The sequence below is a fragment of the Alosa pseudoharengus genome, unplaced genomic scaffold, assembly GCF_046254945.1.
Source record: "Alosa pseudoharengus isolate Yale_2024_CS ecotype anadromous, Long Island Sound unplaced genomic scaffold, YU_APseudo_1.1 YU_APseudo_1.1_scf_21, whole genome shotgun sequence".
Taxonomy (NCBI): Eukaryota; Metazoa; Chordata; class Actinopteri; order Clupeiformes; family Clupeidae; genus Alosa; species Alosa pseudoharengus.
In genome coordinates this window covers 28,437,855-28,456,194 of record NW_027468674.1, presented here as the reverse complement: position 1 = coordinate 28,456,194, position 18,340 = coordinate 28,437,855, and the positions used below count along the sequence as shown (strand labels likewise).

General features: G+C 42.1%; 2 protein-coding genes across 3 annotated transcripts; both read right to left on the bottom strand.

Annotated features, from left to right (window-relative positions):
- Positions 1–330: 330 nt before the first annotated feature.
- Positions 331–6,601, bottom strand: LOC143138062 (uncharacterized protein C16orf52 homolog B-like). Its single transcript, XM_076298477.1, has 3 exons — positions 5,893–6,601; positions 2,736–2,948; positions 331–1,834 (listed from the first exon to the last, which is right to left on the bottom strand). Exons 1-3 carry the CDS (start codon positions 5,996–5,998, stop codon positions 1,650–1,652), a joined length of 504 nt encoding a protein of 167 aa, XP_076154592.1. The 5' UTR covers positions 5,999–6,601; the 3' UTR covers positions 331–1,649.
- A 621-nt stretch (positions 6,602–7,222) lies between these two features.
- uqcrc2b (ubiquinol-cytochrome c reductase core protein 2b) lies at positions 7,223–18,046 on the bottom strand. 2 transcript variants are annotated; one of them, XM_076298476.1, is made up of 14 exons: positions 17,958–18,046; positions 16,072–16,158; positions 15,418–15,567; positions 15,241–15,305; positions 14,431–14,487; positions 14,200–14,324; positions 14,004–14,101; positions 13,857–13,914; positions 11,966–12,061; positions 11,643–11,842; positions 11,161–11,241; positions 10,782–10,858; positions 7,740–7,893; positions 7,223–7,576 (listed from the first exon to the last, which is right to left on the bottom strand). In XM_076298476.1, the coding sequence occupies exons 1-14, from the start codon at positions 17,988–17,990 to the stop codon at positions 7,493–7,495; spliced, it is 1,365 nt and encodes a 454-aa protein (XP_076154591.1). In that variant the 5' UTR covers positions 17,991–18,046; the 3' UTR covers positions 7,223–7,492. The 2 variants fall into 2 exon arrangements, with proteins under 2 accessions (XP_076154591.1, XP_076154590.1); XM_076298475.1 differs by lacking the exon at positions 16,072–16,158 and adding an exon at positions 15,939–16,040.
- Between the last annotated feature and the right edge of the window lie 294 nt (positions 18,047–18,340).

Here is an 18,340-nt window from a genome sequence, read left to right as displayed (position 1 = left end):
TGCAATAGTGTCAATGTACTTGTTATCAACTGCTTTAAGAAATGGTAATTGTGAGGAAAATGTCTACCTAATCTAGGCCACGTCTGTCATTATTTAGTAGTAAAAGAGAGTGATCCGCACACCATATAGCTCCCATGGAAGGTTTTTTATTTTGCGTGCAACGTTTCGAGCCCCTGGCTCTTCCTCAGGCAACCAACTGTCATTATTTAGTAGCCTACATTTTTATTTCACATTGTATTAGATTGTGAAATGGAAACTTTATAGGCTACACACGTCTGTCACCACACCTTTTACCTCCTCCAGAATAATTGTATGTTTTGACAATATTCCTTTTGCCATTGTTGGTGCCTGGTACTGATTGAATTGATTGGATGAAGTAAAGTAAAAGCCATTCATTCCTTTCCTCCAGTACTGGAGGTTGCCATGGAAACAGCAGGACACATTCAGCTAAAAAGGGCACCTTACAAAGAGAAGGAATATTGAGCTCGAGGTGGCTTTAAATAGCCTTCGAGGTGAAGCGTGCTGTGGAAGGTCAGATACAGGGTACCTTGTAAATGCTCTCTTGAGATTAAGACAGGTGTTACAAGGCAATCTGTGTTTGACCCACAGTTTTCCAAAGAAGTCTCCATACCAGTGCATACAAACTTACTTTTTCAAAGCAACACAAACACCAGTCAGTTTTGGTCTGTAACAGTTTATAATGGCTCTTAGTATTTGCCCAAGTAGTTCAATTCCATCACAGTGCTTCCTCAAATTTATATAATCCATTACAGATTCTTGGGTAACAAAATAACCAAACAGACTTACACATTTAATGAAGCAAATAGAATAAGAAAACAAATAGATTTCTGAAATACCCTGATGCAGTGCATTTACAGGAAAAGCAAATTGTAAGCTCGACTGAATCATTAACATAAACATGACCTTGGAAATTGTTTCTTTCTTTACAGTTCTGTTCCACCAATTGATCAGATTGTGAGGGCTGCCCACTGAGGAGAGACATTTCGCCACTTTCTTGAGTCTGTGGCCAGCCCCACATACACACAACCAGCAGTCCTGACTGGCTTGTTTTTAAATATTTATATACGTTCCCTTTGGAAAGAGACAGAAAAAAAAAAAAAAAACTTTTGACTACTTCTCCCTCACTCTTCACAAGCCATCTCTTGGGAGAGATCTCACTTGGATGTTTGTGAACCTCTGTGTTCACCCAGGTTACACCTCCAAGAAGCTCCCACCCCTTATAGACATCTCTGGGAAGTTAAGGGCTAAAGTTCAACTGTAGCCTTTGCAGAGTAAAACAGCGCTGAAACACAAGCTCGGAGAACTGAACTATTAAATAATAGTGACCATAGAAATTGAATGCAAATAAGGGTAATAGATGATTTAAGCTGGAGCTTATTAATGGTTTGTGCTGTTGTGATCAGCAAGCCTGATGTTTATGGCATGGTGGCATTCTTCTGTTTGAATAGCCTCTTCGTGTTCCTTGCGGAGTGGACCATCATCTTCCGTAGTGCATTACAGGAGGGAAAATTCTGGAAACACAAGTGTCTCATATCCCTGTTCTCGTTTAAGCATTTTGAGGAAATGCTTTGAAACCCTTACAGGTTTGATTTATTTCCAACTTAACTACAACAGTGGGAAAGAGTTTATCAGCCAGGTAAGCATACCTTTCCTGCAAAGAGTAGTCCCACTATTGTGAAGAAAATGGACAGGACAAAAAGTACGTAAGAGGAACCAACAACGGTGTTATTGGGCAACTTGTAAGGCTGTCCTCCAACTTCATCGATATAAAATCCAATGGGAAATATGAGAGCAGCCATGCAAAACAGAACCACTGGAAGAGAAAAGAGAACAGAACAAATTATTCTTCAACGCTTTTGAAAATTGCTTGGTTCCTGAGCCTTGAGCAGCAAATGCACACATAGCTAGAAATGCATTAGCAATGATGGCCAGGCCTGAGAATGTACTTCTCAACAGAGGCAACCTTTAGCCTGATTACAGGCTCAACAACAGTCCTTTTGAGAATGATTTTTAATGCCATCTCAGATGTGCAAAGGACTCATGAATACACAGATTCACTGCATCCACAAATAGCGCTGATGCAGAGAGGCTCTTCATGAGATGAGGTCTAAGAGGCTGCCATCTTCCAACAGGCTGGAGTGGTTTCCTGGCCTACTGCAAGGGTTGCAGATAAGTCCAATGAGCTGTAAGTGAATCTATATCTTATCAGGATATTAGGTCGAAAATGGTCTGAAATGTTTTTGCTGGCTGAAAAGCCTTCTCGGAAGTGTGTGGCATATAGACAATTAGCATGTCTTCCTTGAACTAAGTCTTTGTAATAGCTTGCATTGGCCTGAATGCTACAAGCTATAATTTCACAGAAGTCTAAAATTGAGCAAAAAAGGTTTCCAATAAAGTGGGCTATACATGCTCGATACAATAATGTCAATACAACACACATATCATGAAACTACCTTACTGGCAGTAAACTGTAGCTTAACTGAATTATTTCCCCAAAGGCTGGTCAATAAATGTAACTGTGATTTGTGCCACGATTGTGGATACATTTCATTCAAAATATTTTACCAGGAGAACCCCGACTGCAAATTTGATCTTAATTTTACACCTGTGAGCAAAGTGAGGAATAGCGTGCTGCTGCTCTGTCACCAGGTCAGAGAGAAACCACGGTGATGGCCACACACTAGCATATTGACCACATCATGTTTGCAACTCACTTCCTGTGAAGGCGATCCAGCGAGCATATTTGGTGGCCTCCCGCCGCCAGTGTGAGAGCACCAACAGACCGCAGGTTATGGTGAGGGAGACGATGCCCATGATGATGAAGAAGAGTGTAGTGACCCACTCCGGTGGGAGGCTGGGAGGGATGCAGGTCCGGTCTCGCCCGTGAATAGTCTGGCATTGCTGGACAAGGCCCACTGTCAGAGCACCTGTATGTTAATAACAGAAGTCCAGTTATCACCAAGTAAAGGAGAGAAGACACTGGAAACTAAACAACTATCAATACTTTACTAAAACGACCACCCATCCATTGGGATTTATCCAAAAAAAATTGTTTCCAATGTTTTACCAGGCAGTTGACAGGGCTTTACAAGTTCATATATACCTAGTCAAACTGATGTCAAAACAAGCCTCACATTTCCGTTGTCTTACACTATAAATTCGTCAGAACTCAAGGTGCACTGGGTGTAGGATGTCATTAATTGTATTAGATGTATTAGATATTCTGCGGCAAAACATGATATGCCAACAAATGCTATGTACCATGACACCATCATTTGTTCGCGCAATGACAGTGTTCTATCACACACAGTGTTCTATCACACATTACTCCATAATCCTCTCTGCCACTCTGTAACGTCTTATTACAAAATGAGCACCTCTAAACAAAGAAGATAATAAAAAACAAGAGCACTCCTGTGTTGATTGCTGCAATGTGGCAACTAAGTCACAGTCAGCCACAGACTTCCATGTGGTTGCAAAAACAACCCATAGGAGACTTAACAAGCTACAAGCATACCATATAATGACAAGGTTATGCAATAAAAATTGCATTCGATAATTTCAAGAGCAATTATGCTCCAACTCATCATGTCTTCAACTAAATAAGCTAAATTCTCTAAATCAAAAGTCATCAGTGCCTTATACATCCCTAGTGTATGGCAGTGTTATGTTTTCCAACAAGCAGCATGACTAAGACCTAATAACCTCCCCAATGAGCTCACTCTTCCTGTTCCCGTGTGAGCATCACAGTGGCACTCTTGGTAAGTGCGTATGGAAGGGAGGGCCCACGGCCCCCGCTATGGAGAGACTCCCCGGGGGATTTGACAAATGAGGGATGTGTGACACAGACGGCTCCAGCTCGCCATCCCAGAAAGGGAGGAACTGGGAGAGAGAGACATCTTCCCGGGGACTCGAAAGACACAAGAGAGGCTTCCTCTGTGTGGCCCGGGGATGGGTGCGACAAAAAAAGATGAACTGCTGATTTTGTTAGCGGGAACTGAAAACAACACCCTGGCTTCAAAGCAGGAGGAGATTTGAAACCTGCGTCTTGACAAATGTATCTTCATTAACGGATTTATTACCGTTTTGCACTGACTATAACAGGCAAGAATTTGCACATGAACTTGAATATCTGAAGCAACACATTACATGGCAAGAGACCTTATCCATGCGTTTATGACTAATTCACGATGAAGGAAGCGGTGCAGACAATTCCAGTCTTTGATAACAGAGGCAAAACCACAGTGTAGTGAGACAGTTCAGTAGGTTACTGTCAAAACAAACTATAGCCTAACAACTCAGTCAGTGATGTCCTGCACCAAATTATACAGAAGTTATGTTATGTCTTGGTCAACTCAGGGAACAGGCTACTTCGTGTGCAAAAACAAATAATACTGCTGAAGTAGGCAGACTGGAGTCTTTTGACAACGCAGTGCAAAGGATTCTACAAGGAGTCTTCCATGCTGACCTCACAGGACCATGTCTTTTTGTGAGGGGAACATTTAAAAAAATAAAAATTCAACTAAACTAAACATGTCTGTTCATTAATGTTTAATGTACAGAAGATTAGAATTATTCTAAAGATGCTTTGTCAAGAGCCTCTTTAGAACTGCAGGCCAAATCCACATGCTTATCCTGGCAACAGAATAAGTTGTACGCCTTGTTCTCTGGCACTTTTTGGTAGATCATAAAAAAATAAAAGAATTGGTCTCTGAAGCTGCAGAACAGCTGTACTTTCAGACATGTGTTTGTTTTCAGGAGATGAGTGGTGAGGAGGACAACACTCAGCTCAATCAGTGTCTGCAATCTATTATCACCTATCCAGCTCAGGTCCACCTCCTGCTGATTTTAAACCTCACATCAGAATACCTGCATAATAACTGCCAGGCACGCCATCGCCCACCACAGACCACTAAACAAAATCCTTCCACCTGGCAAACTGCTGAACAACGACATACCTGGGTCTGCACCACCAGGGTGCTTAGTTAATAGGTTACAGCAAACAAATGCAGGTCTGCTTACCTTCCACAAGCTCTCTGGCCTACAATTACTTATTTTATAGTGTTTTGCTTACAGAACTCAGATCAAATACTTCACCATCAAAGTGCAAAGGAGGCCGTTTCTCTTTCCTAAACAATTACCCAAAGGCTGCCTCACGGGACAGGAAAGTGCATCATGACAGTGTACATTTCCAAAACAAATTCAGCACAGCATGTTTAGATTATCTTTGCCCGTGGAAAGAATATTCATCCCAGGGGTCTTCATTAGAAGTACCACAAAAGTCTTCACTGACCAACAATGGCGAATTACCATTAAGCAAATTATACCACGGTGACCGGTTGGTTTCGAATGTGGGCCTAGCTGGTCTTCTTCACAAACACTTAACTATTTTCAAGATTTGGGGTCCATATTAGGTTAAGCACTAAATATGCTCTACACAGTCAGCCTGAAGTAGGCTGAATAAACACCAACTTAGGTAACAAGTAAGCGCTTTCTTAAAACAAACTAGTCATCATTGAACGATGTCATCATCTTATTTATGAGAAACAAGATGCGTTCATGGGCTATCGGCTATAAGCTATTGAAAACCAAAACCACGCAAGTAGACCCATAAGTGCACTATTTTCGGCAAAATGCATCACGAATTAATCATTTTATTTCATTAAACAAAAAAAGCTCCCACTCCAGAAGAACACTGCCAGACAAGCAAAAGTGTGCTGCTTCACTTTCGCCATCGTGCCAACTTTAAATGTAGAATTTGTTGAGGTCTGACAAACTTATACTGTAGCCTATGCAAATCAAAGTTTAGTTCAAACAGTACAGAGGTTAGTCCTAACGGGATAGGACAACTGGTCGATGCATTATTCTTACCCTCTGCTTCCCCGGTGTTGATCCAGTCGGGGTTTGCAATACTAGCGATGGCGAAAATATCGGCTGCGAGAAAGAGACATCCTGAGATAATGGTTAATTTATCCATTTCTCATTGCGTACACGCCTGTATAAATTAAAGGGAGAGGTTACCACAATCAAGTGATCTTTTCAAATAGTCCGTTATGTCAGATTTTAGCACAGTCAGGGATTATATGTCTGTAGTTCTCCATCACTGGCCCCATGGTGCGAAGCAAAACAATGGCATAATCTTTTGACGAGGTAAAGAGCACATCAGAACCGTTTCTTTCGAACTTATATGCAGAACTTGGCCCTAAACGGGACAAATAATGTTTGTTCCTCTTGGGCAATTCAGACTGAGACGTTCACCGAGCCCTGTGCCCCACTGAAAGCTGAAAGTCCGCCGAATGTCGAATCTCTCACAGGGGCTCTTGTGCAGCTGGTTATCCATTTCCTGTGCCCCTTGTTCCCCCATCACAACTCACGCATACAAGGTCCTCGTCGTTTAAAGGACGCATGTGAGCCTATTCGCCATTTGGTCTTCACTGAAGATGTGTTGCGTTCTTTGAAAAGAAAAAGAGACAGGAAGTAGATATATTTTTTTGTATACTTCAGTAGCGTTGCTCCATCTTGTTTTATCGATGTGCAACACACACAGCTCATTGCAAGACATCAGCTGGAGAGCTACGCGTTTCTCAGACCTCCCCACAAGTACACATACATATGACCCCTGTTCTCGCGAGAGATCGGGGTCCTGTTGACTGATAGTTGGCTAGTCAGTTGCGTAGCTTGCATGAGGGGCGATGTTTGGATGACGCACCAACTACGATTGACAGCCATTCATTCAGTTTATGAAACTCAATATCAACTATAATAAAAAATGTTAATAAATTACACTGGGAATAAACCCATGCATCACAGTGTATTGGAAGATTTCAGTTTCATCCAGAATTAGAAACAATTAATGGTTTAAGGTTGATGATCTCTAAGGGGACTCATTTATATGCTGGGCAAAGTGCAAAGTCAGACTATGGGCAAAAAACGTGTGCATGAACTAAGGGAATCATGTTGTGTGATACAGTTTTTAGCTGACCCTCTGATGTTTGTGCATCAGATCTTTCTCATGGTATTAAATTTGCAAATAGTTTTTGCGTAGTTATTAATCAAGCTTTAGTTAGATCTTGCCCAGCATTTAAATTAGGGGCCATAGATTTCTAAATTTATGAAATGTGTGTGTCTCTTATCTGTATCCTATTACTCTACATTTTGCAATAAAAAATATCATAAAAAAGAAAAAAAAACTCTTCAAAACTCCGGTAGAGATTTTATTCATTTACATCAGCTATACAATCTTAAAGACCACAGATCCCTCTGCTCTCCACTTCCTTGTCCACATTACAAAAATAATACAACCATGAGGACTGATTGTTGACACGAATACAGTTATTTTGTTCAGACAATAGTTATTCTGTTTGAACAATGTGGCCGTGAGAATGAAAACCATTTTTGTTGCTTTTTACATGGGCTGAAGGACAGTTGTTTGCCATTCAGTTTATAAATATTAGGGAATAAAGGTTGCAGATTAAATTTCATCCACAAAGGGTGTGTTCGCCAAGTGTCCACTGGATGCCATTGATTTCTTGCCAGCAACAAATTTTTTCGCAGCCTGGGCAGAGACAGAAACAGAATTACACCGTGAATAATACAGAACACACATGAATAATCCAACCAAGTGAATCATTTGTGATAATGCCATATAAACACCAGCAGGATTCCACCCCAAAGCATTTCAGTGTATGTGTACACACGTGTTTAAAGATCATACTTACATTGACAACATCATTTGATGACACAGCATCAATTTTCTGGGACATTGCTTCCGGGGTGTGGTAAGTGCCCTCTCCCAAGGCCTGAGTGCCGATGGCCTCCAACAAGCCCTCGGAGGTCTCCAGGGACATCAGATACTGGGCCTTCAGCTGATTCCTGCACGTAGACATGGTAACAAACACTCAATGGCATCATACCACTTCCACATGAACACCCGTCATGACATTAAACTGGTCATTCATCACAACTACAGGTGTTGTAATAAGATCAAATGAGTATTGGGCAAGATTCAAGGTTTATGTGTGTGTTTTTGTGTGTGTTTTTGTGTGTGTGTGTATATTACATAATATTTTCCAGTGGCCTTTAATTGCTATGGAAAGGCAAAAGGTGCTACTGAGCAGCTTTGTCTGGCTGTGCATGTATTTAAATATTTTGTTTAGACCTAGGATGATTTCTGGCCCATGCCTACAGCCAGGGCATGAAATTGGCACCCGCCCACACGCCAAATGCGGGTAACTTTTGTGATTGGCGGGTGAAACTGTCAATCTACCTGCCACGTTGGCGGGTAGCCAATAAGACAACACAACACTGAGCAAGGAGATGCACTGTTGGGATTGCCGTAGGAAATGTACTCTTTACTCCGCTACATTTTCAATTGCCTTTCGTTACGAAAACAAGTTTATTATTGGAGAAAGTATCTCAAGGGAGAAAAGAGCACCTCTCCCCGGTACACAACGGCGTGGGAGAAAAGAAACAGGGCTTCAGAAAGCATTGCTACGTTTCCCCGCGATTATAAAAGTAATGGCTGGCCTATGTAGCCTACTACACAGAAGTAAATGTTCTATATAGCTAACAACTCAGTTAACGCAATGACGTCCTGCCAGTTGCTGCATCTTCTGGTGAGGCTGCCAGAGTGCCAACGAGACTAGCGGTATGACATGACACGGAAACTTCCACATATATTCATTTCTGGCCAGCATCGTTCAACAAGCACATTGGACAAGGAAAGTAGGCCTACAACTTTACAAGCAAAGCAAATGCACTGGAAATCGAGCATACAAGTTAGAAAAAGCCTATAGCATTCATTTATGTAGCCTCAATGTTGCAGGACATGACATGAGACGGTCGGCTGAAAAAAACGATAACCTGCTCTGTCGCTCTGCCCGAGTGGATATGCCTAGGCTATTATAGCCTAAATATAGGTCTACCCATAATATAGCCATTGTTTTTAGGTTACATTGTCTGTATGGTTAAGTTATGCAAAGCAGAAGAATCAGCTGCAATGTATTGGAAGACTGCTTTTCAATCCATAGCCACTTGCTTATTCTGGCTATGACAAAGTATATTAAATAAAATATATTTGAATTGGGCTTTTAAAATATGTTTGACTATATGATTAGCCTACAGAGGAGGAGAAAAGCAAATAGGCATAAAGGATACTTTTGTATCCCTTTAAAGGTCCATCAAAAATATAGAAATGTAGGCCTACAAAAAAGTAACTTGTTAGGCCTATTTGAGTCATTTATTAACAAAGTACTTTTTTACTTTTACTTGAGTACTGTAATGTGTTTAATCTGTACAAGTTCAAGAACCATTCTTATGCATTTTTGTTCACCTTTATTTTGGGCACAAAATAATTTTGGCTGGTAAAAAACCACTGTGGCAGGTGGATTTCAAAATTCACCTGCCACAGTGGCTGGTGGCCAAAAAAGTTAACTTCAGGCCCTGCCTACAGCACAGGAGAGGTTTCAGCCTCTAGCCCATTGGGCCTGTATTGAAAAGCATTACGCCAATATCACAGCAATCCACTGCATTACATAAAACAATACAGAAGGATGAGCTGTTTATGATTTGACTTGTGACACTGTCCATTTATATCAAGTCCATTTTAAATGCAATTCTTTTGACAGTGGAAACTGGAAAGTGGTTTTAACCATGTACCACTACCCATGGAGAAAGGTACAGTAGATTAAAGATGCTGACTTGGTGTGAGGGTGCAGTCAGTGGGAAGCTACACCAGGCGCGTAACTGAAGCGTTCCGTTCGCATTGCGTCTGCTGCCACAATTAGCTTCCACTGCAATCAATGGAAGTAGCTACACCAGACGTGATAGCGGTGCGTACGTTCGAAAAAAAAAATAGACTGATCTTCTAAAGTGGATTTTACGCGTCGCGAACGGAACGCTTCAGTTACGTGGCCTGGTGTAGCTTCCCTGTCAGTGTTTATTATTGAAAGAAAGAAAAAACAGACTTGCTTCTAGATCTAGTGACATAATAGTTATTAAATAACTGTCTTCACTTAACTGTCACAGTCTTCTGTGCATGTGGTATCTTTTGTGTGACTGTAATGCATTTGTTTACAAAGTAGAAAGTGCATAGTGACATCAGGGGACAGTATCTATGGGTCTGTCCATAACGGAAGACAGCTGCCAGCTGCCTCGCTGCCTAATGAGTTACTTGCCGTAGCAGGCATCAAGCATGCCATTCCCCGATACCAACAGCTGACTTGATCAGTGGGAGTTGTAGTAGAGACGTTCTCAACAATCGTTAGTCGAAGGCAGCATGAAGGAATCATGTACGCTGCCTTCACAATTGAGTAAAATGAGGGCATCTTGGAAGGCAGAATTGTATACAAATATTTGATTCGGACATGCCTCGATGCCTTGCTGCCACCTAATGCCACTTAGAAGATTTTTTTTCCGTTTCAGACATGCCTTTGTTTCGTTAACTTTAAGCCTTGAAGCATTTCCATTTTTTGACTACTACTCTACATCCCCTTTCAATAGTAATGAAACATCTACATGAAAACAATAAAGACGTAACCACCATCAGAACACCTCGTTTTGGATCTTCTGCTAGTGTAGCAAATAGAGCAGTGTCGGCATTGGTATGGTATTATGGTATGGCTCTGCATGTGGATCACTGTTTGGTCAAGATAGGTTTTAAGCACCTAATGAAACCAAAATCATGCCTTTTGTAAACTACTGATACAAGTTAGGTTTGTTTGTTTGAAAGTGCATATTTCAGTATTGCTTAAGGGACTCACTTGGCACGGCTGATATCTTCTGCAGTCACGCCTCCTTCGGCCACAGCTTTAACCTGACCTAACGCTGCTTTGATCACCTGCAAAGAGAAGAACCAGACCATGTGTCAAGCATCACCAAATACAGAGATAACACTACAGACTACAAGCTATATGTTATATGGTGGGAACTGAACTTTTCTTAAGGTAACTGCTATTTAACTGTATAATCACAATGATGTATCTCAACATACAGTATAACCTATATAAATATATGACATTTCAATGTCCACATAGTTGCCCTGCATCACTACAAACCAATAAACGCTAACACTAAACCTCTGCTCTTTAAAATGAGGGGTTGATTTCAGCAGGAAACAGGGTCTCTTTGTTAAATACTCACATCACCAGCCTCAGCTGCCTGGGAAATGGTGAAGACTCCGAAGAGACCAGAGTCTGAGTAGTTCGCATTGAAAGCAGAAACCTGTATGGAAGCAGCAGAAAACATACTGAGTCATCATCTCCATGGCAAAAGAGATAGAGATAATAAAAACCAAGAGTGATTTGTGCTGTAATCGAGTAGCCCTACGCTCTACCACGCTTTCTGTCAGAATGAAAGGAGAACATTTATTTACAGTTATTCATTTAGCAGACGCTTTTATCCAAACCGACTTACACATGTCAATTATATTACAAGGGCAATTCTCCCAAGAGCAACTCGGGGGTTAAGTGGCTTGCTCAAAGGTACAGCAGTGGAAGCCGGGAATTGAACACACAACCTTTTCAGTCTACTGCATGCTAGCCCAGCTCCTTAGCCGCTGCGCTACCACCTCCCGAGGAGAAAACAGAGGATAATCTCCATACATGTCAGGGAGGTTCACTCACATCAAAGGGACTAGCAGTGGCCTTGGAGACAGCCTGGGTCAGCTTGCTGGAGGTGTTGGATCCCCTCTTGACGTGGGGCCCAGCGCCCAGCACGTGCTGCAGGACGCTGAAGGCCAGAGCCTCTGCGGAGCCCGCTGTGGCACCCTCGCTCATCACTGCCGCGTGCACCAGGCTGCTGGTCCCCTGGTGCCTCATCTCGCCTGAAATACCGAGAACGGCAGAGTTGCCATAAATACATCTCGGTTTATACTAGGTAAGTGATCATGGCTGTAAAGTTGAAATACATTATCTGATGTTCTGAATGCAAGTTTCACAGGTCTGACCTCCTCGATACTGGGCCTTAGAGCCAGCAGTTCCCATTCCACTGCGGATGTTCAGGAACTGCTCCCCAACCTGCTTCAGAATTGTATGGTCCACTCCTACAAAAGGTAAAAAAATACACGTGTATGTCACAGGAGAAGCTATCGACAAAGCACTAAGCTAAATCTACGCCATCACTGGAACTTGATTCAAAGTTTCATTCAAATAATGCTCAGAGAATTGAATACAAAGCAAACATGTTTATCCAGGTGTTTTAATCTACCCAAGAGAATCACTGATTACATGCATGTGTTCACATATTTCTTCTTGGACCTTCTTGTAGTTTATAAAGATGGAAACTATAATGGTTTTGGCTGACACCAAACAATTCTCCTCTGTTTATCATCGCATATAGCCCACTGCATGCCAGATAAGGGGACATGATTAGACCCATGTCACATGACATCGTCACCATGTTAAAGGGGTGTGGTTTAGGATTTTGGACATAGGACCTCATTTCCAAGTTAGCAAGTGTGATATTTATCAGTCGAGACCATTTTCAACACATATCCTCTAGTCCAGGGATTCCCAAACTGTGGTACGCGTACCCCCGGTGGTACGCGAGCTGCTTCTAGGGGGTACGCGAGATGAAAAGGGCTATGGCGGACAGGTGTAAAATGAAAATTTTAAATCTTTTGTAATAAATTCATGAATAAATACATAATTTCGAATCAGGTCATAATGATATGGAAACATGAAATTAAAGGATATCATTTATAAACTCTGTATGTGTTCATCAAAAAAGGGCAGCTTATTAAACATGACGCCTGGAATAGCTAGAATGCGTTACTTTTGAATGCGTTGGATGGTCCGTGGTGGGAAAGTTTCGCGGATATAACAGGTTTTTGAAAACAACAAAAACAGAAAGGAGGGAAGGAGCAAAGCTAGGAGTTATTTCAGATGGGCAAGAAAGGTAACATTAAGCTAGGCTTTACATTTAACAAACTAAAGGTAGCCTACGTTTAGCCTTTCTAGGCTGTATAGCCTAAACGAATACATCCTTGTCAGGCGTTGTAGGCCTATTATAAGATATTGTATGTGGATGTAGTTAGGCTACTATGCAGGCTACTTTTCATAACTTTTTAACTGGGGGGGGGGGGTACGCGAGCCGAGTATAGAATGAGTTACGTTTTTATGTGTTTATGTGTCGGATGGTGGGGGTACGCGAGCCGAGTCGGAATGTAGGCGGTGGTACGCGGGGGGGAAAGTTTGGGAACCGCTGCTCTAGTCCTTCTAGTTGCAGAGTTCGCAGGTGCTAAGCTAGCGCAAGTCATCAGTATGTGTTAGCCTGCCACTAAAAACAGTCTTACCCACTCCACAGTACACACGAGGCAAATAAATTATAACGCCAGACTATCGATGTAAATGTCTGTGTTGATAGTTTTATTCCTAACATTATTCTGTCCATGCATTTCAATGATCGCATTACATTTACATATTCCGTTTCTTTCAGCAGCGGAATTATACTTGCTCCGGTTAGTAGTATTGCGCCGAAAAGTAAACAGAGAAGCGCACTCCAATGGGGATACCTAGTAGTAGTCTTGGTAATATCAGTCCGCCGCTGCGTTGCTTAAAGGCCTACTACCAACTTCAGGGAACAAAGTATAACTATTGCAACGCGATGCGAGAGTAGTTGTATTTCTAACACTATTCTATCAACAAGGGTAATGATACCCTTACCTAGAAATTGTGAAATGGGCCAATTGGTACCTGGATTTGTTGTGATTTTGGGAAATCGGTCTAAATGAGAGGGAGGCCAGATGGATCTGCCCGAGCAAATTCAAAGCAATGTAAAATTTGTCTGGTCTCCAGCTTAGTATCTCATAAGTACAGAAGGGCAACGTGATCACTTACCCAGTCCAACCAGAGCCATCCTGGCACTTGTGAAGTTGCTCTCAACAAATGCATGCATCTAGATAACAAAACAGGAAAATAGTCAATCTACAGTGACAAATGATGTCCATACAGCGAACATAGTGTGATAGGGAGCTTCGATCTCACCTCTTCTGAGGTAACCTTGCCCACCCGGTGGTCAGGGCAGTACAGGGAGTTGGACAGGTTATTTTTGTATGCAGCAGCATGAAGAGCTTCAATCACACCTATTGAAAATAAAAAAATACATTAAGACCTTTTCAATCAGTGCCACTGGAAAAACATTATGAGTCACAATCAACAGAGAGACTCGGACAAAACAAACCTATCTGTTGGGTCTGGGCAGCAAGGGCCTTGTCTAGTTTGACCCGTGGCGTAAGGTCAGACACCTCCCATGGGCGAAACTCTGGAGCAGTGGTCACATTGATCAGATACTCCATGACTGTGTCCCTGCAGGTGGACAAGTCAAATATATTACACACAATTTTAACAACACTGACTGATAAAAGTCAATTTATTAGAGAAATGGCTGAAGAGTCACAAGAAATGAGCTCACATGTGGTCTCTCAAGCAGTCCACAGAGTAGATCATGTTCTCTCTGGATGATGTCACACTAGAGGATAAAGCCAGATGAATTAGAAGTCAGGACTGGAGGTATAAACACAGACTCCTACAACCTTGTCAATTTTAACATCTTATGTCACGTCTCTCACATCTTAGTGGTATTTTTATATTAGTATTGGTATGAATCTTCCATTTCATGGTCCTCAAGTAACAAGTTTTTAAAACCCTCAACCCTGGGGAGATGTGGGCTGGATCTCAATGTCTCCCCTTACGCACTCACACACTTTGATGCGCGTTCACATCAACTTTGTGAGGGCTTAGGGCTGTCCCACTGCGAAATTGTGAAGTGCTTGAGGGCTCACTCGCACCCTTTCTGTGCCCTTTCCGTAAGTCGGCATCTATGAACACTTTACTCAAGGGAAGTACCTACAATTCATTGCGTTGTGACGTGAAACACGGGGTTACCCAAAGGGAGGTTGGAAGCATGAAAAAACATCAGTAAGCAACTGCCATAAAACGGAAATGTGTTTGCAACACGTTTTTTGTGTCGTCAATTTTAATGATAGGTCACAGGTGCTGTCCCATTGCTGTTATTAGCGTTTTGAACCCTTACACCCTCACAAACTTGATCACTTAAGACGGATGTCCGTTAACTGTGTGTGGGTTCAGGGCTTAGACCTTAGGGGGGACATTGAGATTCAGCTATGTTGTGTGAAAGGCACTGCGACTTCTGTGACATTCAAATAAAGTGCCTCTGCAACATGAGGAGAAAAGTTGCGACAAGAGCACAAGTCAGACTCACCCCAGGCTTCCACCCACGGCCTCCACGCCACGCGTGATCCTGAACGCAGAGGCACCCTTGGTGGTCTGAAATGCAAAGAAAAATACAAAACAAATCATGTGACTGTGTAGCAAGAGTGATTAAAACAGGAACACTAATCACATTCAGTATTTCATTTCACATTTGTTTGAAAGTTACCAGGTTGGCTGACAGGCGGAGCAAGTGAGTGACGCCAAGGTTGTCAGGGGTTTCATATCGACTGCCAGCCTTGATGAGCACACCAATCTTGGAAGCAGGGGAATAGTTCTCCAAGGAAGCAATCACCAAACCACTGGGCAATTTTGTGACCTTTGAAGAAACAACAGAAGCATTTTTTTAAGTTTAGTCAAGTTTCAATCTTTCCTGAAAAGCAGGAGCCAATAGAGACAGGTATCACTTTTGATTTACTTATTGTTAAGTGCCTTACTTATGACTACAGTCACTGAAGAAACCTATGGGAAGCTTCAGCATCTCAATTGCTATGCTGTGGCTAAACTCACATCACAACCATCTACACCAAAGGGAACATCTCTAGAAAAGCACATGTGTACTGAGTTAGAACATGTCTACATATATGAAAAAAATTGACGCACACACTGTGCATTTTGTACAGTTAGCAGTAGCAACAATGACTAATTGTGCTTCCACAACGCAAAACCTGTGCCCCACCCCACACATACATGGACATCCTGGAAAGAGTGGCTGGCACGTGGGGAAACCTTGATGCCAGCCAAAGGCTCACTCAGAGACTGCTTGCCTCCCCTTGCCGCATAGAAGCGCCTCTGTGAAGAGAAAGAGAAATCACTCACTGACCTGGACTTCCTGCGGCCGAAACTTTACTTGCTCCGCGGCCGCCGCAAAGTCCACCTTGCGGGCAGCCTGGGCTGCATAAAGCCTCCTCTGCAAATCAGAAAAGGGAGAGGAGGTGACAGTGAGTCGAGATCACACCTCTAGAGGAGAGAGAGTGTGTGATGGGGAGCATAGGACGGGAGGGGAAAGGAGAGGCATCCTAGTCCGATCCCAATGCTCCGTCATTATAAATGTTTCATATGTGTGTGTTCAGTTATGGTTATGGTTCTTAACAGATGCTTTTGTACAAAGCAGCTACTCATGCTGCAGCAATTTATTTGAGTGATGGTGGCTATTGGAGTGCCTCCACTGACTCAGTGGTGCTGAAAAGAAAATGAAAAGATGCTGTTTTTAAACACAGAGATTAGCCCAGACAATGAAGAACTGGAGAGTCTGGCTGCATTTGGCAAGAAGTTGATAATGAGCATGAAATGGCAGGGATGAATTTCTGATATTTTGTGCTATTAGTGTAACAGTGAAAAAACTTCATCAACCAGACTAATAACAGAGCAATTTCTCCACACATAACATGCTAACATTGTTTGATCATATGTCACAAGACACAATTAACCAATTTACTTGTGAACTGGCGTTACCTGACTATTTATACTAGGTTTAGTAAAAGTTACCTGTTAACATGCTATGTCAACTGCTGTGTGTTCTGCTAATGTACATTTCATGCTTGTGTGTCTGTCTCTATAATGTACTTGAGCAGACTGCATTAATGACAAGAGGTAGGCCTAACAGTCTCTTCAATAGCGGTCATCAATTCTATGCGTCTTAGTTATGTAGTGCAAACAGTTTCCAGATTGACATACTGCCACTATATTGACTCTTCATCAGTAATACTCCTGACTTCTGGCCTGTATAAACTATATGCCATGATTACAATAAGTTAGCTGCTAGTCTTGCAGGCTTTCACTTCATACACGAGTGTGAGTGGGAAAAGAACAGCAAGTTCCTTTCCCCTGTAAACTGGTTATAATATGGAGCGTTAACAAAGCAGTAATAATCAGGTTTCCAAATCAAGCCATTGATCTGAAATGACCTCCAGTGCACATTTTCATTAGCAGCTATAACGAGTTAAATTAACGTAAGTCTTGGCATCAAATTTAACTTTATAATGTACACATGTTTAGGTTCGTCTAGAAGGACATAAGCTAACGTTAGCGTTAACATACCCTAGCAGTGCCCCGACAAACCCTGTCAAAACATCGTCATCATGGGCAGGGGTTAATGTTAACGTTAGTAATGAAAACCGAATAGCAAGCAAGCAAGCAAGCACGTTAGCGTTAGAGCAACTAGAAAATGTCCTAAGATGACCCATCTCCTAAAGACATTGACATTTACATTTAGTTCAGTCATCCACAATATGTCTAACTAGTACGGTTGGTGTTATATTTAAGATCAACAGACCAGACAAACTAGCAAGAGTTGAGTTCATAAGTTAACCGAACATTAACGTTAGACGTCAGCTGAATATAATGACGTTTGTATTAGCTCTCATGTTAGCTGCTACCTAATCTATGTCGCTTGGGTTGATTACTCATAACTCAATACTGCATTATGCTGGTCAGGACAGCAAACACGACGCTTTGTTGCCGTTACTCAAATTATCCACCAATTAAGCCCATAAGTATATCGACAACAGATAACGATGCCGTGATGCTGCGTTTACGTTACTCTGGCTAGAAGCTAGCTTAACCAGCCAAGGCCAAGCTGTCACGTATCTCTTCCGACATCATATGGAGAAGGCCAGTGGATGAAAGCCAAACCCTGACTATGCACAGTCCGACAACGCCAAAAAGCTACACCGATTGGTGAAAAGTAGAAAAAGCCAAATGTCTCACCGATAAGTGACTAATTCCCCGCAACCCCTTCATGCTCTCTCTCCTTCAGACCGAACGGGCACACACAATATGGCTGACCTACTGATGTCCTACCCAGACTTCCTAGCGCGCATTTTCTTCCTCTGTAGAAATGCTGACAAAGCTATTCTAGCAAGCTGCATACCGCCTCGTGTGTACTGGAGTGTTATGTGAAGACATTGCATTAACATTGTAAAATATACACACACACACACTGAAAACTTCAGCATATTTATATATTTAACTTATATTATTAAGAAAAAATCATGATAAACTAATACCCTATGAAAGCTCATTGTTATCAAATACGTCAAACATCTCTGTAAGGAGACTCATGGGTAGTGCTAGCCTACTTCCGGCCCGGC

Coding starts and splice junctions, on each gene's coding strand:
- LOC143138062 (XM_076298477.1), bottom strand. CDS start 5,998: ATGGATAAATTAACCATTATCTCAGGATGTCTCTTTCTCGCAGCCGAT. Junction 2,949..5,892: donor CAACACCGGGGAAGCAGAGG/GTAAGAATAATG, acceptor ATTAACATACAG/GTGCTCTGACAGTGGGCCTT. Junction 1,835..2,735: donor CTGGATCGCCTTCACAGGAA/GTGAGTTGCAAA, acceptor TTTCTCTTCCAG/TGGTTCTGTTTTGCATGGCT.
- uqcrc2b (XM_076298475.1), bottom strand. CDS start 17,990: ATGAAGGGGTTGCGGGGAATTAGTCACTTATCG. Junction 16,041..17,957: donor GGGGAATTAGTCACTTATCG/GTGAGACATTTG, acceptor TTCTCTTCACAG/AGGCGCTTCTATGCGGCAAG. Junction 12,062..13,856: donor GATGGCTCTGGTTGGACTGG/GTAAGTGATCAC, acceptor TACCTTTTGTAG/GAGTGGACCATACAATTCTG.